Raw genomic sequence first — 18,611 nt, 5'->3', positions numbered from 1 at the left:
CAAGTGCAGCCCCCGCCAGGCGTTTTCTCTGGTCTGCGGTTAGTAAATAGCCACAAGACTCTATCATCGCACGAAGCAGCATGGTGCGCGCGGGGTCTCGTGCCAATTGAATTACGTCAATTACCGTCCCGTTTGGCATCATCGTGGTCGCCGCCCAAAGACTTTCTTGGCTTTCTGGGAGTGTCTTGAATGCAGCGACCGCTATAGCAACGGCTGTCTTGTGTGAAACAATGCGTTCAATCAGGCCGGTGACAGAGCGTAAACTTTCCCACATTTCCTTCCTTTGCGCAATATCGCCGTACCCAAACACTGTCACGTAGGCGTGATAGTGGCGCGGAAAATCGTGTTTGGCCTCGTCCTTTTTCAATTTGGCGTACCCAAAATCGGGCAGGGGGAATTCATCCTCCTCCGCTTGGGCCGCGGCAGTGGCAGCAGATGTCTCCTTCCTCGAATTCAAATATTCAGCTGCGTACTCGCAAAGGTGGGCGCAAATAGCATCCTTCACAGAGACAGAAACCAGTGGATGCCTTAAAAGCGCAGATACCGTCATATTGTCGTCAAGGGGTTGAAACAGAAGAGCAATTTTGCCCTCCTCTACGTCCCGTTCCTCATCCGTGCCAAAGAGTGCCCTCGAAACAGCCCGCCATCCTTCTTCGGTAGATTCCATGTACTTCACAACCACACGTTGCCCATATGGATGTACTGCTAGAAAGGAAATATGCGGCACGAAACGCTCCTCCAGCACCTCACGAGAACTGGGGTGCTCCATAATTTTTTGTGCCACGTGGTTACCGAATGGATGTTCACAGAGACGGCGAAACTCATCCGCTTCGGCGTTGAGAACAAATACCTCTGCAATCTCCCGTCTTTGCTGAATAGGAAGTTTCTCCAGCATCTCCTGAACAATAGTATTACCAACCGGGGAGAAGGAGAGATCTCTGATCTTGCGACGTAAATGGTAGAGCATCTGCACCCGTATCAGCCCGTCACACTTCGCAAGAATTGAGAGCAACAAATGGTGTGATGCCTTGCTCAAACAAAGTGCATACGCGTTCGGTAAGATCTTTTGCACCACTTTAGCCCGCTGCTCCGGCCTACCGTACAGCAGAACAGCCTCCACCTGCTTCAATGGCATCGACTTTCCAGTCGCAGCCCGTTGCGAAGGGTTTTTCAAAAAGTCCAGTCGCATACCAGGCATGATTTATTGCTGCTGCTTCCCTTCACACACACACACACAGAGAGAGAGAGAGAGGGGGCAAGAGAAAACTTTTCCTTTTCTCTTTTTCTTGTTTCTTCTTTGCTCGTTAAGATGTGTTTCACCGCTTTCTCTCTACCTTTTGTTTCTTTTGCTCTCAATTAAATGTTTTCCCTCGTTATTACCCGTAATGTTGCTGTGCCTTTCGCCAAAAAGAAAATCAAAAACAAAAAGCAAAATAAAAGGATATTAGTAGTAACCGATGCGTCCTTAAAGCATGTACGCATATGTACATGTGCGTACACACGCGTGGTACAGTTACAAATTCCGCATAAAAAAATGGTACAAAAAACAAAAAAAAAAAAAGGACAAGAAACAAAATAAATAAACACATTGCGCGCCTTCCTTCAGCCACACGCACACACACACACGCACACACACACACACACATATATATATATATATATATATATATATATATATAGGCACAGACATTGAGTTGTACATATTTACATCGTTTCCATTACAAAGCCATCATAAAGAAGAAAAAAAAAATTCTCGGAGCCAAAATAATTTAAAAAAAAAAGGTTTTGCAGAAAACACAAACAACAAAATAATGTGTGATGTCAGTGTGCTGCTGATGCATCGGCGGCAAAAAAAAAAAAAAAATTAAACTAATAAACTTCATATATTTGTCCCAATATTGTTTCTTTCTCTCTTAAAAGTCAATTGGCATACGGACACCTACATAATAGACCTCGCCACGGCTTGTGTTGCTAATAATGCTCGCCTCCTCTGCCGCTTTTTGATATAATTTCCACGCTGCGGCCATCTGATCCATCAAAAGTCCCAACCGGGCCTCCGTTTCAAGACTCACCAATCGGTGCAGCTGTGCAACGTTCTCTTCAGCGTCATTTGCCACACCCGGGCATTTGGCCTTGTGGCCGGAGGTGTAAGACCACCAAAGGCCTTGCAAAAGATACACCGGACAAAACGGCACGCAATTGGCAGAGGCAAAAATTTCGGCTGCAATACCTGCACTGCGCCCCTCACAGGCTGCGAGCATACATTGCGCTTCTGCAAGAGCTGAAAGAAAAGGAGTTCGAAGCCCTGCATAGGAGTCACGTTCAAGTGCACTAAGAAACACGACACCTAACATTGGATACAGTGGCGGCCCTTCGGAATCAATATCCCACAAGCCGTTTTCCTCATCACGTGCCACGGCGTCTGTGCACGGCCCCAAATCCTGGGGTTGGCAAATGCCCGCACCAAATGCAGGGTCATGCCGCTGCCGCACTTCAGTTTCATTCTCGGCAAAGTTGTTGTCTTCTTCATTCCCCTGTTCCATCCACTGACTTTCTCGGTCCTTTAGTTCTTCTAACATAATCTGCTCACAGTCGATAGCAGCCTCATTTTCCAGCCTCGCTAGTATAGCCTCACGCCTCTGCATTTCTTTTAGCTGCTCTTCCATCATTATCAATTCTTCCCTATCTCGTTCTTGCGCCAGTTTTTTTGCCTTATAGTACTCATTCACAAAACGTGCCATAATGGAAAGCCATTCGCCCGCCTCTTGCGCAAAAATTTCCACACGGGCAGCCGTCTCCGGCTCCTCAATATCCTCCGTTGAGGAGATGCCCTTTTCTTGACTGTATTTTATCATTTTGATGTACGACCATGCCCTCCTACCCTCCTCCAGGTAGGAGGCTTCGGGAAAAGCATCCGGCCACGAGTCCAGTTCAGAGTGAACGTTCGGCTGATTTTTGGAGAAACGGTTTGCCTGTCGGCGTCCGTCACGAGCCTTTGTATTTCGTCCCGCGGGTTTCTTTGGGTTTATTCGACCCCGTTCACCGCCCAAGAACATGGGAAGACGCATTCCAAACGGACGCTTCTTTTTGAACCAATCCAATATTTCCTCTAACTCCTTGGCTTCCTCGCCAACAATGCTCTTCCGGACCTCCTCGTACGATGGCATCAAATTCGAAATTCTTTTCCGCATGTCATCCTCCATACGTTGTCGAATAAGACGGGCGACTGTATCTTTTTCAATCATGTAACACATGCGCTGTCTGCCTTCTTCGCGCTCATAAATACCTCGGACATCTTCTTCTGCAGATTGAATATCTACCTGAAGAAGGATACTGACGCCCCGAAGAAAACCCACCCACAAGCGAGTCGATTCAAGTTGCTCAGAGAAAATAATGGTTTCCCTCTCCTCGGTTTCTTCCTTAAATAGGCGAAGCTGCGCAGCCCTTTCTTCCACAAACCTCATCTCGTGCGATGGCTCTGCCGCAGCCGCTTCTGGCTGATTCATCAACTCACTTTTTTCCATGCTTCTTGACATGGAGACTGTCCCAACCAAACCGCTAACGACAGAAGGGTACACACGCTTTTGCACGACAGGGAGGTATGGGCTTGGTGGCTCCAGCGGCTCCCAATTGATGAGGGCCGGCTGATCCCACGAGGGCAGCCTCAACATGGGGCATTTAAATTCTTCCTGCGCACCACAGTTCTGCCCTTCGCGTAAATTAAGAAGTGAACGCCGCATAAAAAAGAAAAAAAAAAAAAGAAATTCAAAGCCTCTTTGCGACCCCTTGGGAAACAACTTTTTAAGGCGCAGACGCACAGACTAATTAAAAGAAAAAAAGAAAAAAAAAGGGAATTTATAATAAATTTAAAAAAAAGTCAGTTTAAGAAAAGAAAGAAGAAAAAGAGGCTGTAAACCAAAGTCAACAATACACTCAGCCAATTTCATTTTGTCCTCCAAATTAAATCTACCAGAACGTGCAAAAAGAGAAGAAAAAAGGAAGGGAAGATCAATCAGAGAAACATTCCAATGTAAAGTCTTTTTCTCTCTCACTTTCCCCTCCTCACCTCTGAGCACCAAACAAACACAAACACACCGAAGGGCACAAGAAATATGTATACTCGCGTGTATGCCTTTTTTCACCGATGTTTGTTTTTTCCCCCAATTCGGGATCACCGCAAAATGAGAAAAGAAAAAAAAAGGAAGACAACAACTATCGCAGTGGCACACCTCTCATCGCCGGTACGTTACGGGCACACCGTTTCTACCCAGTGCAGTTCGCCGAGACCAAAGGGATTGCATAGAACCGTTTGCCATCATGGTTGGCTCTGACTGGCCCCAGAAATTGGGATCATCCCCAATATTTGTAGACCCATCAGGGCGGTGGCGAGCACGAACCCGCAATTCCGATGGCTTCTTTGCATGAAACGCAAGAATTGCCTCGATTTCCTCATCCGGTGGAGCAGCCGGCTCTGGAAGTCCACGAGACTCGTAAAACTCCTGCACCTGAATGTCCCACTTCGTTTGAAAAAATGTGACAGCACATGGGTCAGGTGGAAGCACCGCATCGACCTCACGAAGCGTTGTGTTAGCCGTCACTGAAAACCCTTCACGGTGAGGTGCATGGATGCGGAAATCACTACGGGCAATGAAACTTTCCTCCGTTTCGTCCATGACGGTGGTCAAACTACTCGCGTAATCAGACTGCTTAAAAAGCATACACAAGTGACGAGTTGTCCCCGCGTCTTCCGTTGGCAATGGAGGAACATACGGCATCACAACATCGCCTTTTTTGTCGGCACCCCGTGTATCCACTACGACACCCTTTGCTACGGGTGCATGTGGGCCATTGCCACCTCCTGGAAGGTTGGCAACCATGTAATTAAGGAAGAAACCTTTTTCCTTCCGTCCATCGGATTCAGGGGGAACGCGATAAGGGAAATCAGGAGAGGCTATAATAAGCATGTAAAATTCAGCCCCACTGGCTGACTCCTTTCTCTCACCTTCCTCTTCCTCAAAGAAAAAAATAGATGGCGGATGTTGTAATTCTGTCAGCTCAATGTAATTTCCACAGTGGGCGGTCATCCAGAAGTTGCGAGGCGTCAATTCACTAACGGGCGGTGGCGGTGGCAGCGACTCCCCTGTTTCTTCGCATTTGCGGGCCCGTGTGGCGTACGTCCCTGGAAAAACAACAGAGAGGTTCACGTCCTGGTGCACATGCGGTAGATAGCGCGGCAGGACCTCGTGTTTGCGAAGGTACTTCAGAGAGCGTTGACGGTGATTTTTCCACGCCAACAGATCCGCGCGTGGCACAAGCAGCCGGTGGTCCTCATCCGGAAGCGGCGGGTATGACGTCCGCTCAAAATCGGATGCATTCCAGTAAATAAAGAAGTCGGGTGGGGGTACAATGTTGAAGAGGTGCGGGGTGTCAAGCTCGTTCTCGTACACGGGGTATTGAAACATGGTGTCACTGAGAACCGTCTTCTCGTAGGGGTACTGAAAGTCATGCAACGCCTGCGGCCGCGGGAGTTTTTCAATCTGCCGTGCCTTTCGGTCTGCCTCCCGCTGCTCCCGCGTCCGCGCATCCCTCGTGCTTACTTTTGTCTTCCACCCCGGCATGTGGTAGCCGCGGCAAAAACACAACGTTGCCGTCAATGCTTCGCCGCGTCTCAAGTACACGGCACCGCCACCAACAATGCGGCGCATCCTTTCGACTGCTCTATTTAGTTTCAGCACACGGAAAGAAGTATACACAAACAGACAAATAAAAAACAACAAGAACAACAAGAAGAAAAGACAAAATAATAATAATAATAATAATAATAATAATAATAATAATACATCAGAACAGCAATGACTACAACAACGCCTTTGAGTACGGTTGTGTGCGTAAAATAAACGACTACAGAAAAAAAAAAAATTCTAAAGGAAAGAAAAGTAATTAGGGTAACGTAAAAGTAAAACCCAAAATCCTTACTGCGGTTCCTGAAGTGGTTCCGCTTCTTTATACATCTTCATATAATGTTCCTTGTATGATTTCCCTCTCCATTGTCGATGCGGTGGAGAATTCGCCAGTACACCCTCTCGATCACAGTCCGCGTTCACACCCCACGACTCGTCAGAATTCATTCGGCAGAGTTCAAAGGTGAGACGCTTCGTCAGTCGTCTCGAGGAGTGACCATCTCGGTACTTCCGCAAAGACTCCATGTGTGCCTCCGATTGCACCTCCGAGTACATCCGTGCCTCCAACGCCATAATAGAGTCCTCGTCATTGGAATACAAAAGTTCAAGTGCGTCGTTCTCAAATCGCTTTAGCCGTACGTAGTCCTCCAATATGTTCTTTTCAATGAAATGATTGCCTTTTAGCCACGCATCCCGCATGATGAAGTGTTCCATCTTCTCCTGAAAAATTCTGTACGCCTCATCATCGGAGTCGCCGTAGTATTCCCTTATGGACGCGTCATGTTCCAAGCAACTCGATTTTGTGTTGGGGTTAAGTGTGTCCTCCCAATTGATACCCAACATCGCCACAAACTCATGCAAGGAAACATCATGCGGCACATTCCCATGACGGCGATAAGTGGCCTGTCGCAACTCCACCTCATGGACAGGAATGGGAACAATCTCCTCTGACGTGGCGAAGTCAAAGGAGCGGTCCAACGACAAAGCATTGCCGGCATCCGCGCAGTGGCACCTATTCACTAAACTAAATTTCGACGGCTCTTCCATGAAATGCCAACACACACTTCATTTGTCAGTGAGTGTGTGCGTATGTGTGTGTGTGTTTTCAAAAGAATATCAGCAGACAAATCCCAGCGACGCAAAGAAAACAGAAAAAAAAAGAAAAAACGACCGTTTTCGGCAGGATCCACAAAAAAAAAAAATTGTAAATGATACGGTGGTGACACTGGCAACCTTCCGCTGCTATTTCTCGCCTTAATTTCGCCTTATTCGCCAGTCGTCTGCCTTCAGGAGAGAAAGCCTCCTTCTTTAATCGGTGTTTTTGTTTGGATGCGTCGCATGAGGGATCAACACGCAAATACACAACAAGAAAGAGGCAACACAAAATAATCCACAGATACGCAGCCCCAGAAAAAATAAGCATCAACAAAAATATTCTCCCAACTGTCATCTAGAGAAGCACAGAAAAAGGGCAAAAGCACCATCAAAACAGCTCGTCCAGTAGCTCGTCTCTCTCTTTCCCATGTGTCCGGAGAAAGGCCAGCAGATCGCCTCGCCTCCTCGCAAGCCCTGCCATAGAGAAGTACTCAGCAGCGACATCCTCCATCGCAGTCTTCTCTGATCCAAACACAGGCGAGGACGAGACGTAGACAACAGGGAGAAACCAATCGACACCGTGACCCTTCGCCATAAGATCCCTTGAAAGCAAATGTGGCGGTGTCACTAGCGGAGCCTTCAGTACGCATCCAGGCTTCGGCCAATACTGCTGCACATCCCAGTACCCTTTCAAGCGCTCCTCAAGGGAAACGACACGCATTCCGTACAAAGTCAACTGCTGAAGGATGGCACTCATCTCTGCGCTGCCGCCACAGAGTAAAGTCTCCAGTGAGCGTCTAGAGTCCGGCGACAGGTTGTAGTGTTTCTCATGTTTGGCAATGGTTAAAAGCGACGTGACTACGCGGCGTCTAATAATTTCGTCGTATGGATTAAGAGCATCATGTTCCTGGAACAGACGCATCATACTGGGAATAAGTTGCCCAGCAACAAAAGATTCATCTTGTAGCTCCTTTTCAATGTGATCATATATGATCGGGTTTCCACTCCAAAAGGCGCACTTCTGCAAAAAGTAAGATACTTCATCCAAAAAAAGGTAGGCAATTCGGCGTTGCTCGACCATGACACAGTCATTGAGGGTGATCACAATGTGGGGAATGTTCGGAGGAGAAATAAGTGGACGACCGCCACTTTCCAAGACAGCCACGTGAATAATCGGCAAAAGCGTCGCATCATTTGGAAGCGCCTCATCTGGTGTGGCAAATATGTTTAATGCCGCCACCTTCCCTGAAGTACTTGACTCATCATCGTGCATAAACCAATCGTAGCTTTCCTTTGGTCCATACAGAAAAAGCTTCACGGGAACACACCCTGGTAACTCATCCACACTGAATAATTCCCGGTCAATGGATTCAAAGTATGCCAGTTGGCTCTGTGGCAAATTTGCCAACGGAGGAGGAGTCACCGTGTGCTCCGAAACGCACAGGGACAACGCAGTTTGTTCCACAAATTCCCCCGAGTCATCAAGGTGCCACCATGTCACTGCGCCACGCTGCGACAGGCGCATTGCATTGTCACAAGTAGCACCATCCTCCAAAAACAGGGGCCAGATCAATTTTTCTCCCAGCACTGGAATCGGTGGGCAGATGGAAGTATCTTGGCGATGAAAAAGTTGCAAGTTTAGAATGTTCGGCGCCGAGACATCATCCAAAACCTCCTCCAATTCATTGTCATCCACATGAACTTCGGGTTCTTTCCTTCTCTGCGGTGATGTCGCATCCCTGTGATCAAATATTTCACCAAAGGAGGAAACAAGCTGGTGGTACTCGGGTGACTCCATACGAGTGCCAGGACCGGCCCAGCCCGCCTTGAACGCTATTTTTGGCTTGGGAAATGTGTTCCAGCGCGGATCCCTCACAAACTTCATGCCATCTCTGCCAACAGCGCTGTGAACGGGAGCGCTACGCCACCGACCAAGAAGACAAGGAATATTCTTGTCGAGAAACCGTAGAATTTCTTCTTCTGCCGCGTCTTGCGACTTCGCCTCCTGAATTTTTGGAACAATAACACAGCGCCACTTCTGTGACACTCCCGACAGCGGGCAGAGAGAGGGCAGGGGCACACGTGAGAGCACATCGCGCAAGGGATAAATGCGAAGGCCATGGTAATAATCACCGCTGCCATTCACCGCCATAAATGTTAATTGTCTACACAAAGCCGAAAATAAAAAAAGAAAGGGGTAAATTCTACCTTTTAATAAATTCAGAAGAGGCAAAAGAAAAAACAAATCAAAAACGAGAAAAACGGAAGGGGAAATCCTAAAGATGGGTAAACAAACACATACAAAAACAGTAGGGTAAACCCCGAGGTTCCGGTTTATCACCATCCATAATGAAACGAATGAGATTACCACAATTGTTTTTGCAGCCCAAAAGAAGGGCCGGAAATTTAGTACAATGAGCGTGTTAACACCTTCGGTTGCCCACGCACCACCACCCTTTTTTGAGTGGATGGCACAGCTCGCACTGGGTGGTGCCGCAGCGGGCTCTTCGTCGTCGCTGTTGAAATCTGCCCCACCGCCTTTCCACCTGGATGCGAGACAGCCTCCCACCCTTCCGTTTCTTCTTTTTGTCGTGCCGCTCGTTCAGCATCCCGCTCCGCCTTGCGACGCCTGGCGTACGACTCCATAATGGCCGTCATATGTTGGTCCTCTTCCCTCATGCATTTCCGCGCGGTGAATCGAGCGACACGCTTCTTTTCTCGCTGGGCTCGATTCGTCCTACTAATCCTCTCGCGGCGCTCCTTGCGGCGCTGGGAACGGGTCTTCATTGGATCCCCGCGCCTCGCAAGGCGATTACCCCGCATGATTGCAGCAACTAAATTATTGTTGGAAGTGTTGTGTGAATGGATGGATGTGTCCGCGTCTCCTTCGGGAGAAACCCCGGGGCGAAGCGCGGCTCACAGCGTGTTCCCTCTCCGGTAATACCCAAAAAGGCAGTCACACGCGCAGCAATCAGCCACGTGGAAAAGAAACAAAAGCTAAAAAGCAAAAGCCCAACATAAAAAAGAATTAATAACAACAATGATAATAATCAAAACTCCAAAGGCCGTAATTCACTTGAATATCAACGGAGGCAGTACGAGATATTATTTTTGGTGTGAGGGTGATAAGAACCTTCAAATAACAGGAAATAATAATAATAATAATAATGTGAAGGACACAAAACACACATGTATTTGCCGCTCCATCACAAATTCCTCGAGGCACGGCCGGGGCTCACGGATACGCGTCAACCGCAACGGATTAAAACCACCGACGTCACGTGACATCTTCGTTCCAGAGAACACACCGAAAAGAAACAACGAATAGTCAAAAAAAAAAAAAAAACGCCTTCCCACCTTTCCTCCCATGTTCCTCCACGCCTCTCTATTTTTTGCCCCTTCGCTTTTTAGGGTTGGTTTTGTTGGCTACTTTCTCCCTCCGGCCAACAAAATATCCGGCCTCATATCCCGCGCGATAGTACGCAGATGCCACACGTTGAATCTCAGCCGGCAAACCCCTCATTCCGTCCTGCTGCAGTGGTGAAGAGTCTAAACCGAATGCGCCTGTGTCAGCAACAGGGGGAACTACCTTCTTTGCAGTGTTGGGCAGAGGTGTTGACGAAGAGGACGTCTCCGTCATATCCTCCCCTGAGAGAGAGGCGATCATGCTATCGTCATCCGATGAAAGAGGGCGGAGTTCATCAAGCTGCGGTGCGGCATCCTCCTCCTTCTTCTTCTCCAATTGCATGTTCCACAGTCGGATGAGCTCAGCGTCATCCCATAGGCTTTCATCGTCCTTTCCACGCTGATAAACCGCCGTCGATCCCTGCGAGTTCCCGGCACGCTTTGCGGCGCTCCGATCCATATGAAGTGTTGAAACAAAAACGTCCTCCTTTATTGTTCCGGTATTTTACCTGCTCTCTTAGACCAACTACTTGCCTCCCCAGGCCCCTCAAACGCGATAAAAAAAAAAAAATGCTGCGTAGCATAAAGAAAGAAAAAAAGAAAGAAAGTTACAATTAAATGTTGTAGTCGCTACCCTCTTGTTGTTCGGCATCTCACACGGTGTCGTCTCCCCCTCTCAAAGTCTGAAGACAAGAACCTGCAGCCTCACACTCACCCTCCCACACACACTTCGGAAGTAAAACATATTCTCCCTCAAATTCAAACAACGTCCCACCGGAGACACCCACGCACCCAAACTGGCGTTGGAGTTGCTTCCGTTGGCGCAGCATGTTTTCTCAACGAAACCCCCCTGTATCCCAGACCCTCTTCTCGAACCGAAACCTCAATTTGTGTTCATCAAAAAACACCACGCAATAAAACGAAGCATTTGCGCACTGGGATAGGAGCCAACACGGCCGTGGCGTGCCCTCTGATTGGCTGTGGGCCTTTCTGTCAAGAAGGGTGTTGCAAATGCACCCATTCTTTTCCCCCTCATTCTCCACTGCCTGCACCTCCGCAAAAGAAAAACCCTCCCCGCACAATAAGGGGCACGAGTGCAGCCAAAGCCACCCACCCACCCACAATGTGGCAGCCCAAAATGACGTTAATAACGTATTTCCATAACAAATTAGCGGGGGGAATGACGGAACCAAAAAAAAAAAAGAAAGAAAAACGTTTACTATTCACACGGCAACCCATTCGCCATTCGGTGACATCACCGTTGAATCCTAATGTTACCAGGTAGAAAAAAAAAAACACAGGAGAAAACAAAAAAGAATTTTTTAAGGCATCTACACACATCAAAAAAAAAAAAAAAAAAGAGGGGGAAAAAAAAGCCAAAAAACCGCCTCATACCACACGTTCACGGGAATGATCGGCTGCATTCGTAACAGCAGTAAATGTTTAAAAAAACAAATGAACAACAACAACAAAAAAGCAAGTCAAAAAACGCACATTAATTACACCTGCGTCGATACGTGAGGATCCTCAACTTCCGCCAGCACATTTTCCAAAGACAACATCGGTGGAGGCCACGTCATTATCATGCATCTTAAATATCTTTTTATTTTTCCTTTTCCTTTTTTACTTTCCCCCCTTCATTATCTCACCCCTGTCTCCGAGAATCGACAAGAGGAAAACAGCAAACTGCTCAGAAACCTCCAGAAAAGTGAGACAAAAGACACAGCACACACCCATTTACAAATCAACGGGGTTCTCTCAAGCAGCACCGGTACAACAACGCAGGAACACAACCAAAGCAATATAAACAGAATTAGAAAAAAAAAAAAAAACAAGAAGGGGTAAAGCAAATATAGATAGATAGATATATAAGCGTTTCCTAGTTCAACAAAACGGGCGAGGCAATGCGTGTCGCACGCAAAACACAAAAAGCAACAACAACAACAAAAAAAAAGAAGGTAACAGAAGTTTTCCGCAATATATCCAAAACATGATCACAGATACACAAGCAAAAGTAAAAAATGAATTAGGAATGCACAGATGCAAGCGAACAATGAAAAATTTAATACTGTCAGAAAAAAGAAACGTAAAAACACACAATTTAAGGGAAAAAAAAGGTTGTCTAATCCATTTTCAACGCTACAATCATCGTGGACAGCCACTGATCACGTTCCTGCTCGGTCCGGGTTGCAAATACAATAGAATGTGCATTTTGTGTAGATATGGCAAAGGCAAACTTTACGTGAAACGGACCAGATTCCCCGCTCGATTCAGCTAAGACTGGAACATCCAAAACAACTGGTGCGACGGCTCTAATTGCTTGGAGCGGGACTTTCTTACTGCGTTCGCCAGAGCCCGCCGCCATTTTCCCCTTCGCAAGTGTCATTGTTAAAAACCCATCGGCGAGAATGAGGTAACGTTCTTTCCATTGACTACCAGCTGTCTCCTTGTAAACTATGCTTTCAATACGAGGCGTGGTGCTTGTTGCCATCTCCCGTTCCGTCTCAAAGTTGATCACCGCCTCGCCCTCCGCTATTCCGCTCATAACCAGTGCCCGGACCTCCAGGGAAATATTATATTCGGGCAATGAACCCGCAAACCCCGCGGGATTTGCCTTGTAATTACTCTCCATTTCGTCATCCAATGCAATCATACGATCCACACGTTTCTTAAGTAAACACAGATAATGCTGCATCAATGGTGTTTTGAGAAGTTGGGAAGCGCTTGGCCGTTTCTCAGGGTCCTGCTGCAAAATGAACTCCAGGAACTCCCTCATCTCTCTGGATATGTAGCCCATCTTTTTCTGGGCTTGACGCTCCTCCTCTGAGACGCCGGCGTTTTCAGGAAGTACAGGGGGAAGCCACATGGCACCAGAGAGAACAAGTTCCTTCATTTTGGGAATGGAGTCCGCTTCGAAAGGCCGCCGTTTCCCCAAAAGTTCACACAGAACTATTCCAGCCGCCCAGATATCTGCTTTTTTGCCATAACGCTGCTCGCGCCACATCTCTGGGGCGAGATAGTAGCTTGTGCCAAGAAATGTGCAGGCTATTGGGTTCGAGACGGTGCTGTCGTACTGCTGTGAAAAGCCAAAATCACCAAGCTTCAAAAAACCACGCGTGGTCAAGAAAATATTCGCCGTCTTTACATCACGATGGATCATACGACGACGATGAACGTGGTCAAGACCAAGTAACAACTGCACAAAATAAATTCCGGCTTCTGTCTCTGAAAGACAAAACTCCGAAGACTCATTGTGGAGGGTGCGGTAGAGATCCCCCCCATCCGCAAACTCTGTTATAATTATAATTGTCTCATCCTCATCATCGATAAAAAAGTGCTCATAGTACTGTATGATTGCAAAATGATGATTACAGGCAAGACACATAATTTCAGTTTGAGCGTATCGTCTGTCATTTGGTGACATTGAAGTCAAATCCATCACTTTAGCTACAAATAAACGGGTTGCATCATCACCAGCTCTTTTTTTTATTTCGGAATCGCCTTTCCCTCCCGCTGCTTTTTTGGGGGATGGAATTGGATACAGTGGGTTGCGCTCAACAATATAAGCCTCACCAAATGCCCCTTTACCAATTGCTTTATTCTTTCGGTACCGCGCCTTTACGCTGTCGGCAGGTCCCAAGACTTCATCTAAAGAAACAGGTTCGGAACGATATGAACCTTTGACTTTTTCCTCACCTTCTCCAATAGGAATAGGGCGCATGTCATCACTTCCGTCCATCTTTTGTTCCCTGGCGCATTTTGGCAACGTTATTACTGATGTTACCGCGTCATCATTAATGTCATCCTCATTTAGACTGCCCATCGGCACGTCGCCATGCATATCCGTCCGCAGCTTTACGGCACCGTTGCCCATCAATCCAAGATGTCAATGGCAGTTCAACCAAAAAAAAGGAAAAAAAAAAAAAAACACAGTAAAGAAAAAAGCCCCAAGTTGAAATGTGTATGTTTGTTTATGTGTACAAATACCCAATGAAGGCCGTGGAATGACAAGTTGTCAGACTTGCGTACTCTCCTTCCCAAAACACTCTATACGAGTCGTATCAATATTTTGGTTTAATCCTACTGGACCCTCCTATCCACGTCCCCTTTCCTTTCTACGTTTCCCTTCCCCCTCCCCCTCCCCCCCTTCTCTGCCTATGTGTCACCTCCTTTTTTCTTTTTTCTTTTTTGTGTGTGTTTGTTTGTATTTCTCCGTCCCCCCTTTTTTCCCTCTTGCAAACCGTTCTTCTTCTCCCCCCAATTCTGCTGAACTCAGCCGCTTTTTGGTTAAAATGAGGCCGGTTTTATTAATTTTCCGCTTTCCCCTCTCGCCCAATTTTTTTGTGTTTCTTTTTTCTTTTTTCCGCCGCCTTCGACAAACCCCAAATAAAAAAATAAAAAATAAAAAAACCGCAGACGGGGAGAGAAAAAAGGGTAAACAGACGTGCTCGGTCTACTTGAAAGAAATATTTGTTTTATCCCTTTGTGTAAGTGCTAAAAACTGCCAAAAATACTTCTTTATGCTCTGGCACAACACGCCTCCCCACCCAAAATTGGTCCGCAAAGCAAATTCCTCAATGTACGCCCAGTGCAGCGTTAAAAGAAAAAGAAAAAGTAAAAGAGACAAATAAAAAAAAAATAAAATTTTTTTTAAATACATGCACATAAGTATCCATATATACATACATACAACCAGGCAATACCACGCCCAGGCACAAGCGAGAGAGAGAGAGAGAAAAGAGAAGTAAAGAGAAGCAAAGAATCCTTTAGTGCCACTGCACGTGTCGTTTTACACCATGAATTCTTGCTTTCTCCCGTATCTTTTTTTCTTTTTTCCTCTTCAAAGGGAAAAATACTTTCAAAGGAGTTTACATGCAGCCAATTAACAGCAACAACAACAACAACAAAAAAAAAACATCCAGGTAGTGCTAACGCCAAAAACATTGAAAAAAGTGGTGCAGGAATAAAAAATAATAAAAAATCCCTATCACTCGTCCCTCATCTCTTCGTTTTGTCATTCATTTCTGTTAGTCAACAGCAAAAACAAGAAATTAAGATAAACAGTGGCCGCAAAGGAAAAAAAAACCGTCCTCATTCCACCAAAGCCCTTACAACACATGATGCATTCGTGCGTGAAGAGAGAAAAATTAGAGGTATGGTTGTGGAGATGCAACTACAAATAACTCCGCAAATGCACGTACCCAGTCTCACTAAGACGCTGTTCCACGTTCTTCCAGTTGACAACGTTCCAAAAGGTCTGCACATATGCCGCACGGTCGTTCTTGTAGTCCACGTAGTACGCATGCTCCCATACATCGCATGTAAGGAGAGGCCTCAAGTTGGGCTCTGTCAGTGGACATCCCGCGTCATGCGTCTGGTAGACTTTCAGTTTGCCGGTATTGGTGTCCTTCACAAGCCACGCCCAACCCGAGCCGAAGTGGCCCACAGCCACGTTTGTAAACTCCTCCTTGAACTTCGCAAAACTGCCAAATGAAGCGTTGATCTCGTCGGCAACTTTTCCCGTCGGCTCGCCACCCCCATTAGGACACATGCTCTCCCAGTAGAACGTGTGGTTAAAAATCTGCGCCGCAAGGTTGAAGATGGGGCCTTTCTCCGTCCTGATGATCTCCTCGATGCTCTTCGTTGCAAGCGCGGAGTTTGTCTGCGCCGCGGCGTTGAGTTTCGTCACATACCCCTGATGGTGCTTGTCGTAGTGGAGCGTCACCTGCTGCTTTGAGAGGCCTTTTGCCGCAAGCCCATCGTAGCCCCATGGGAGCGGAGGAATGCTGAAGACCATAGACGCTGATGCACTTTTAGACTTCTCGTAGACACCGCAAGAAGACAGCCCCCTCTCCCCCTTTTTTTTTCCTAAGGGCCCAGCAAAAAAAAAAAGAAAGAATCCACCCCTCAGAGCCTTTTAATGAAAGGAAGAAAGGAGAGAGAAAAAAAAGAAAAAAACCGTTCTTCATGTATTCAAGATTCCAAACATCTTCGTTTTTGTTGCAGTTGTTCTTCCCTCATTCGTAGTACACGTTTTTTTGTGCGAAAGCCCTTCCCCTCAAAAAAAAAAAAAAAAAAAAAAAAAAAAAAAGGAAACAGAAGACCGGAGATGCACTGCAACTGGTGCTCCAAGGATGCACGCAACGCCCTCATACCGTGGGAGCCCGCCCCACACACCGATGAATTGTGCCCTCATTGAAATGAAAGCGTCGCCTGCACCCGGTACTATCCATCTCTTTACTGCGAATGCGTCCACAGAAAGAAAAAAAAAAAAGGCGACGCCGCAGTGAGCACCGGCGGGCTGTTTCTCCTTTCAAGGCCTCCATCATCACAGGATGATAAAAACAACAGAGAAAAGAATTAAAAAATTGCTTCTCTTTCCTCCTCGTCCTCCCTGTCGTAGCACCCCGCACAGCCGCTGCGATAGCAGACGGTAAAAGCAGTGCGGCTCTTCAATGAATAAGACGCACAGAAACGGCATATGAACACCTCATCCGGCGCCGTTTCCCCCTCCTTCATATTGATGGGCACACACACACAAACACACATATATATATAAATATATATATACCATAAATATTTTTTTCCCACCCCTTTTTCTGATCATCATACTCCTTTTTCACACGATATCTTGCAAATAAATTACACTGCACTTTTTTGCTGTTTTTCCTTAACCACCTTTTTTTTTTTTTTTTTTTGCGTGCGTGTGTGCTTGAATTTGTAAAGAAAAGGGGGGGGGGAAAAAAAAAGAGGGGGGGCGACTGTCCCCTTCACTCTTGGTTTTGTCATTTGCTTCATTTTTTCTTTTTTCGTTCTTTTCCTTTTCTCGACATGTATTCTCTCGCTGGATCCGTGCACGTGTGTTTTTCCCGCCCATTTCATGTCTCTGCCGCCACATAAACAAAAACAAGACAAAAAAAAAATGCAGCCCCCCGCCGCCTCCTCTGTTCCCCTCCCCTCAATATCAGTGCGGCTTATTCCACGCCCAATGAAGAAGGGTACACACCGCACAACGCAAAAGGACTTCAGAAACAACGATGAGGGCGACTAAGGTCGCCTGGATAGACAGCGCAACCCCCCTCTGGCCCCACACATCAGTAAACAAAAAGAAACGGCCAGAATACAAGCAAGCGTTCACCACCAGGCATGCGCACAACCCCCCCCCCCCCCCCCCAAAAAAAAAAAAAAAAAAAATTTATATATCCAAACGCCGTCAATTCCCACTCCGCGTATTATAGGAAGGAAAAACAACAAGAGCGAAATGAAAATGTCAAAAAAGGCATAAAAAACTGCACAGAGAACATCCAACCACATCCCATACCGCCGCTACCACAAAGACTTCCTATTTTAATCTGCAGTGGTACCGCCTTGGGGAGCAGCTGTCGCTGCTTCGTCCTTTCGTTCTCCTTCCTTTATAATTCCGAGTACCTGCGCCATAAAATCCTCATTTTTGGGGCTCTTCTGGTACTTTACGGCCTCTAAAATAGCCGTCTCAAAGAGCCGCACAACATTGGTCCCGTCTGCAGCAGATACGTAATGTAATGTAAGTTTATGCTTTTCTACAAACGCAAAGGCCTTTGACACCACGGATGGATCCGTGTCTATCTTATTACATGCCACAACGCAGGGAATATGTTCCCGGTAATTGCGCATTTCACTAAGCCACTTCTCCAAATTTTTGTACGTTGCCTTCCGCGTCACGTCAAAAACCAAAATGCATGCGTGAGCCTCATGATAATACGCGGGGTGCATCGTTGAAAAGCGTTCTTGCCCTGCCGTATCCCAAATGTCCACATCTACTGCTTCATCATCTTCACTGATAAAGTCGTAGCGGTACAAAGTCAGAGCGTATGTAGACATTTGTACCGGAATGTAGCGCTGCATCAAAAAGCGCTCCACCAGCTTCGATTTCCCAACAGCGCTGTCGCCAAGAAGAATAAGTTTTACAGGCTTCCTGGCCTCATCCGGTTTGTTATCCACTACCTTCTTTATCTTCAGAGGCATATATATGTATGTATATATATATATTAATGTATTTATTTGTCCACACCGGTATGTCTACACAAGACAAACACAATAGCAATTTAGAAAAAAAAAAAAGGAAAAAAAAAAAAGAAAAAACGAGGAACCTCGTCTCCACGCCACGGAATGGCCAGAAACCCTTTTCCTTCTTTTTTTTTTTTTTTTTTTTATTAGTAGTTTCTTTTATGTAAAAAAAGTCAACCCTCTTCGTTTCTACCGTCACACACACACACACTCTCTCTCTCTCTCATAAAAAAAAAAAAAAAAAAAAAAAAAAAAAAGGAGAATGTCATTCAGTGAAAAGAAAAGAAAAACAAGACGAGAAGTAAATCAGAAAAGGGGGAGGGGGGAAAAAGAGACAAAAAAACACTTGTTCAATTTCTCCGCCAGTCAGTCAAAAAGTTCAAA

At 46.4% G+C, this 18,611-nt stretch overlaps 10 protein-coding genes across 10 annotated transcripts, besides 25 other annotated features; all 10 read right to left on the bottom strand.

Annotated features, from left to right (window-relative positions):
* Tc00.1047053508445.99 (pumilio/PUF RNA binding protein 7, putative) lies at positions 1 to 1,198 on the bottom strand (the record flags this gene model as incomplete). Its single annotated transcript, XM_804206.1, has 1 exon — positions 1 to 1,198. A coding segment is annotated over one exon (1,198 nt), but the record flags the coding sequence as incomplete, so codon positions are not given.
* Positions 1 to 5,752: a sequence feature (areas not merged during assembly with more than two copies in the genome that could not be assigned to a particular haplotype).
* Positions 1,405 to 1,439: a microsatellite.
* Positions 1,529 to 1,584: a sequence feature (T-rich).
* Positions 1,608 to 1,645: a microsatellite.
* Positions 1,645 to 1,679: a microsatellite.
* Positions 1,849 to 1,877: a sequence feature (AT_rich).
* Positions 1,914 to 3,740, bottom strand: Tc00.1047053508445.90 (hypothetical protein, conserved; the record flags this gene model as incomplete). The annotated part of the gene is made up of 1 exon (XM_804205.1): positions 1,914 to 3,740. One exon carries the CDS (start codon positions 3,738 to 3,740, stop codon positions 1,914 to 1,916), a length of 1,827 nt encoding a protein of 608 aa, XP_809298.1.
* Positions 3,853 to 3,876: a sequence feature (AT_rich).
* Tc00.1047053508445.80 (hypothetical protein, conserved) lies at positions 4,233 to 5,705 on the bottom strand (the record flags this gene model as incomplete). Its single annotated transcript, XM_804204.1, has 1 exon — positions 4,233 to 5,705. One exon carries the CDS (start codon positions 5,703 to 5,705, stop codon positions 4,233 to 4,235), a length of 1,473 nt encoding a protein of 490 aa, XP_809297.1.
* Positions 5,753 to 5,998: a sequence feature (haploid, non-Esmeraldo-like haplotype).
* Positions 5,800 to 5,839: a microsatellite.
* Tc00.1047053508445.70 (hypothetical protein, conserved) lies at positions 5,973 to 6,728 on the bottom strand (the record flags this gene model as incomplete). Its single annotated transcript, XM_804203.1, has 1 exon — positions 5,973 to 6,728. One exon carries the CDS (start codon positions 6,726 to 6,728, stop codon positions 5,973 to 5,975), a length of 756 nt encoding a protein of 251 aa, XP_809296.1.
* Positions 5,999 to 18,611: a sequence feature (heterozygous, non-Esmeraldo-like haplotype).
* On the bottom strand, positions 7,165 to 9,120 carry Tc00.1047053508445.60 (hypothetical protein, conserved; the record flags this gene model as incomplete). The annotated part of the gene is made up of 1 exon (XM_804202.1): positions 7,165 to 9,120. One exon carries the CDS (start codon positions 9,118 to 9,120, stop codon positions 7,165 to 7,167), a length of 1,956 nt encoding a protein of 651 aa, XP_809295.1.
* Positions 9,183 to 9,599, bottom strand: Tc00.1047053508445.50 (hypothetical protein, conserved; the record flags this gene model as incomplete). The annotated part of the gene is made up of 1 exon (XM_804201.1): positions 9,183 to 9,599. The coding sequence occupies one exon, from the start codon at positions 9,597 to 9,599 to the stop codon at positions 9,183 to 9,185; it is 417 nt and encodes a 138-aa protein (XP_809294.1).
* Positions 9,925 to 9,945: a microsatellite.
* Tc00.1047053508445.40 (hypothetical protein, conserved) lies at positions 10,162 to 10,641 on the bottom strand (the record flags this gene model as incomplete). The annotated part of the gene is made up of 1 exon (XM_804200.1): positions 10,162 to 10,641. One exon carries the CDS (start codon positions 10,639 to 10,641, stop codon positions 10,162 to 10,164), a length of 480 nt encoding a protein of 159 aa, XP_809293.1.
* Positions 10,766 to 10,789: a microsatellite.
* Positions 11,524 to 11,565: a sequence feature (T-rich).
* Tc00.1047053508445.30 (protein kinase, putative) lies at positions 12,304 to 14,055 on the bottom strand (the record flags this gene model as incomplete). The annotated part of the gene is made up of 1 exon (XM_804199.1): positions 12,304 to 14,055. One exon carries the CDS (start codon positions 14,053 to 14,055, stop codon positions 12,304 to 12,306), a length of 1,752 nt encoding a protein of 583 aa, XP_809292.1.
* Positions 14,085 to 14,125: a sequence feature (T-rich).
* Positions 14,270 to 14,338: a sequence feature (G-rich).
* Positions 14,566 to 14,591: a sequence feature (AT_rich).
* Positions 14,780 to 14,825: a sequence feature (T-rich).
* Positions 15,066 to 15,088: a microsatellite.
* On the bottom strand, positions 15,355 to 15,978 carry Tc00.1047053508445.20 (iron superoxide dismutase, putative; the record flags this gene model as incomplete). Its single annotated transcript, XM_804198.1, has 1 exon — positions 15,355 to 15,978. The coding sequence occupies one exon, from the start codon at positions 15,976 to 15,978 to the stop codon at positions 15,355 to 15,357; it is 624 nt and encodes a 207-aa protein (XP_809291.1).
* Positions 16,242 to 16,277: a microsatellite.
* Positions 16,729 to 16,767: a sequence feature (AT_rich).
* Positions 17,356 to 17,375: a microsatellite.
* On the bottom strand, positions 17,529 to 18,185 carry Tc00.1047053508445.10 (rab11B GTPase, putative; the record flags this gene model as incomplete). Its single annotated transcript, XM_804197.1, has 1 exon — positions 17,529 to 18,185. The coding sequence occupies one exon, from the start codon at positions 18,183 to 18,185 to the stop codon at positions 17,529 to 17,531; it is 657 nt and encodes a 218-aa protein (XP_809290.1).
* Positions 18,184 to 18,209: a microsatellite.
* Positions 18,270 to 18,302: a microsatellite.
* Positions 18,344 to 18,372: a microsatellite.
* Positions 18,455 to 18,484: a microsatellite.

Source organism: Trypanosoma cruzi, genomic scaffold (genome assembly GCF_000209065.1).
Source record: "Trypanosoma cruzi strain CL Brener 1047053516835 genomic scaffold, whole genome shotgun sequence".
In the NCBI taxonomy this organism is placed as follows: domain Eukaryota; phylum Euglenozoa; class Kinetoplastea; order Trypanosomatida; family Trypanosomatidae; genus Trypanosoma; species Trypanosoma cruzi.
This window is presented reverse-complemented; position numbering and strand designations above follow the sequence as displayed.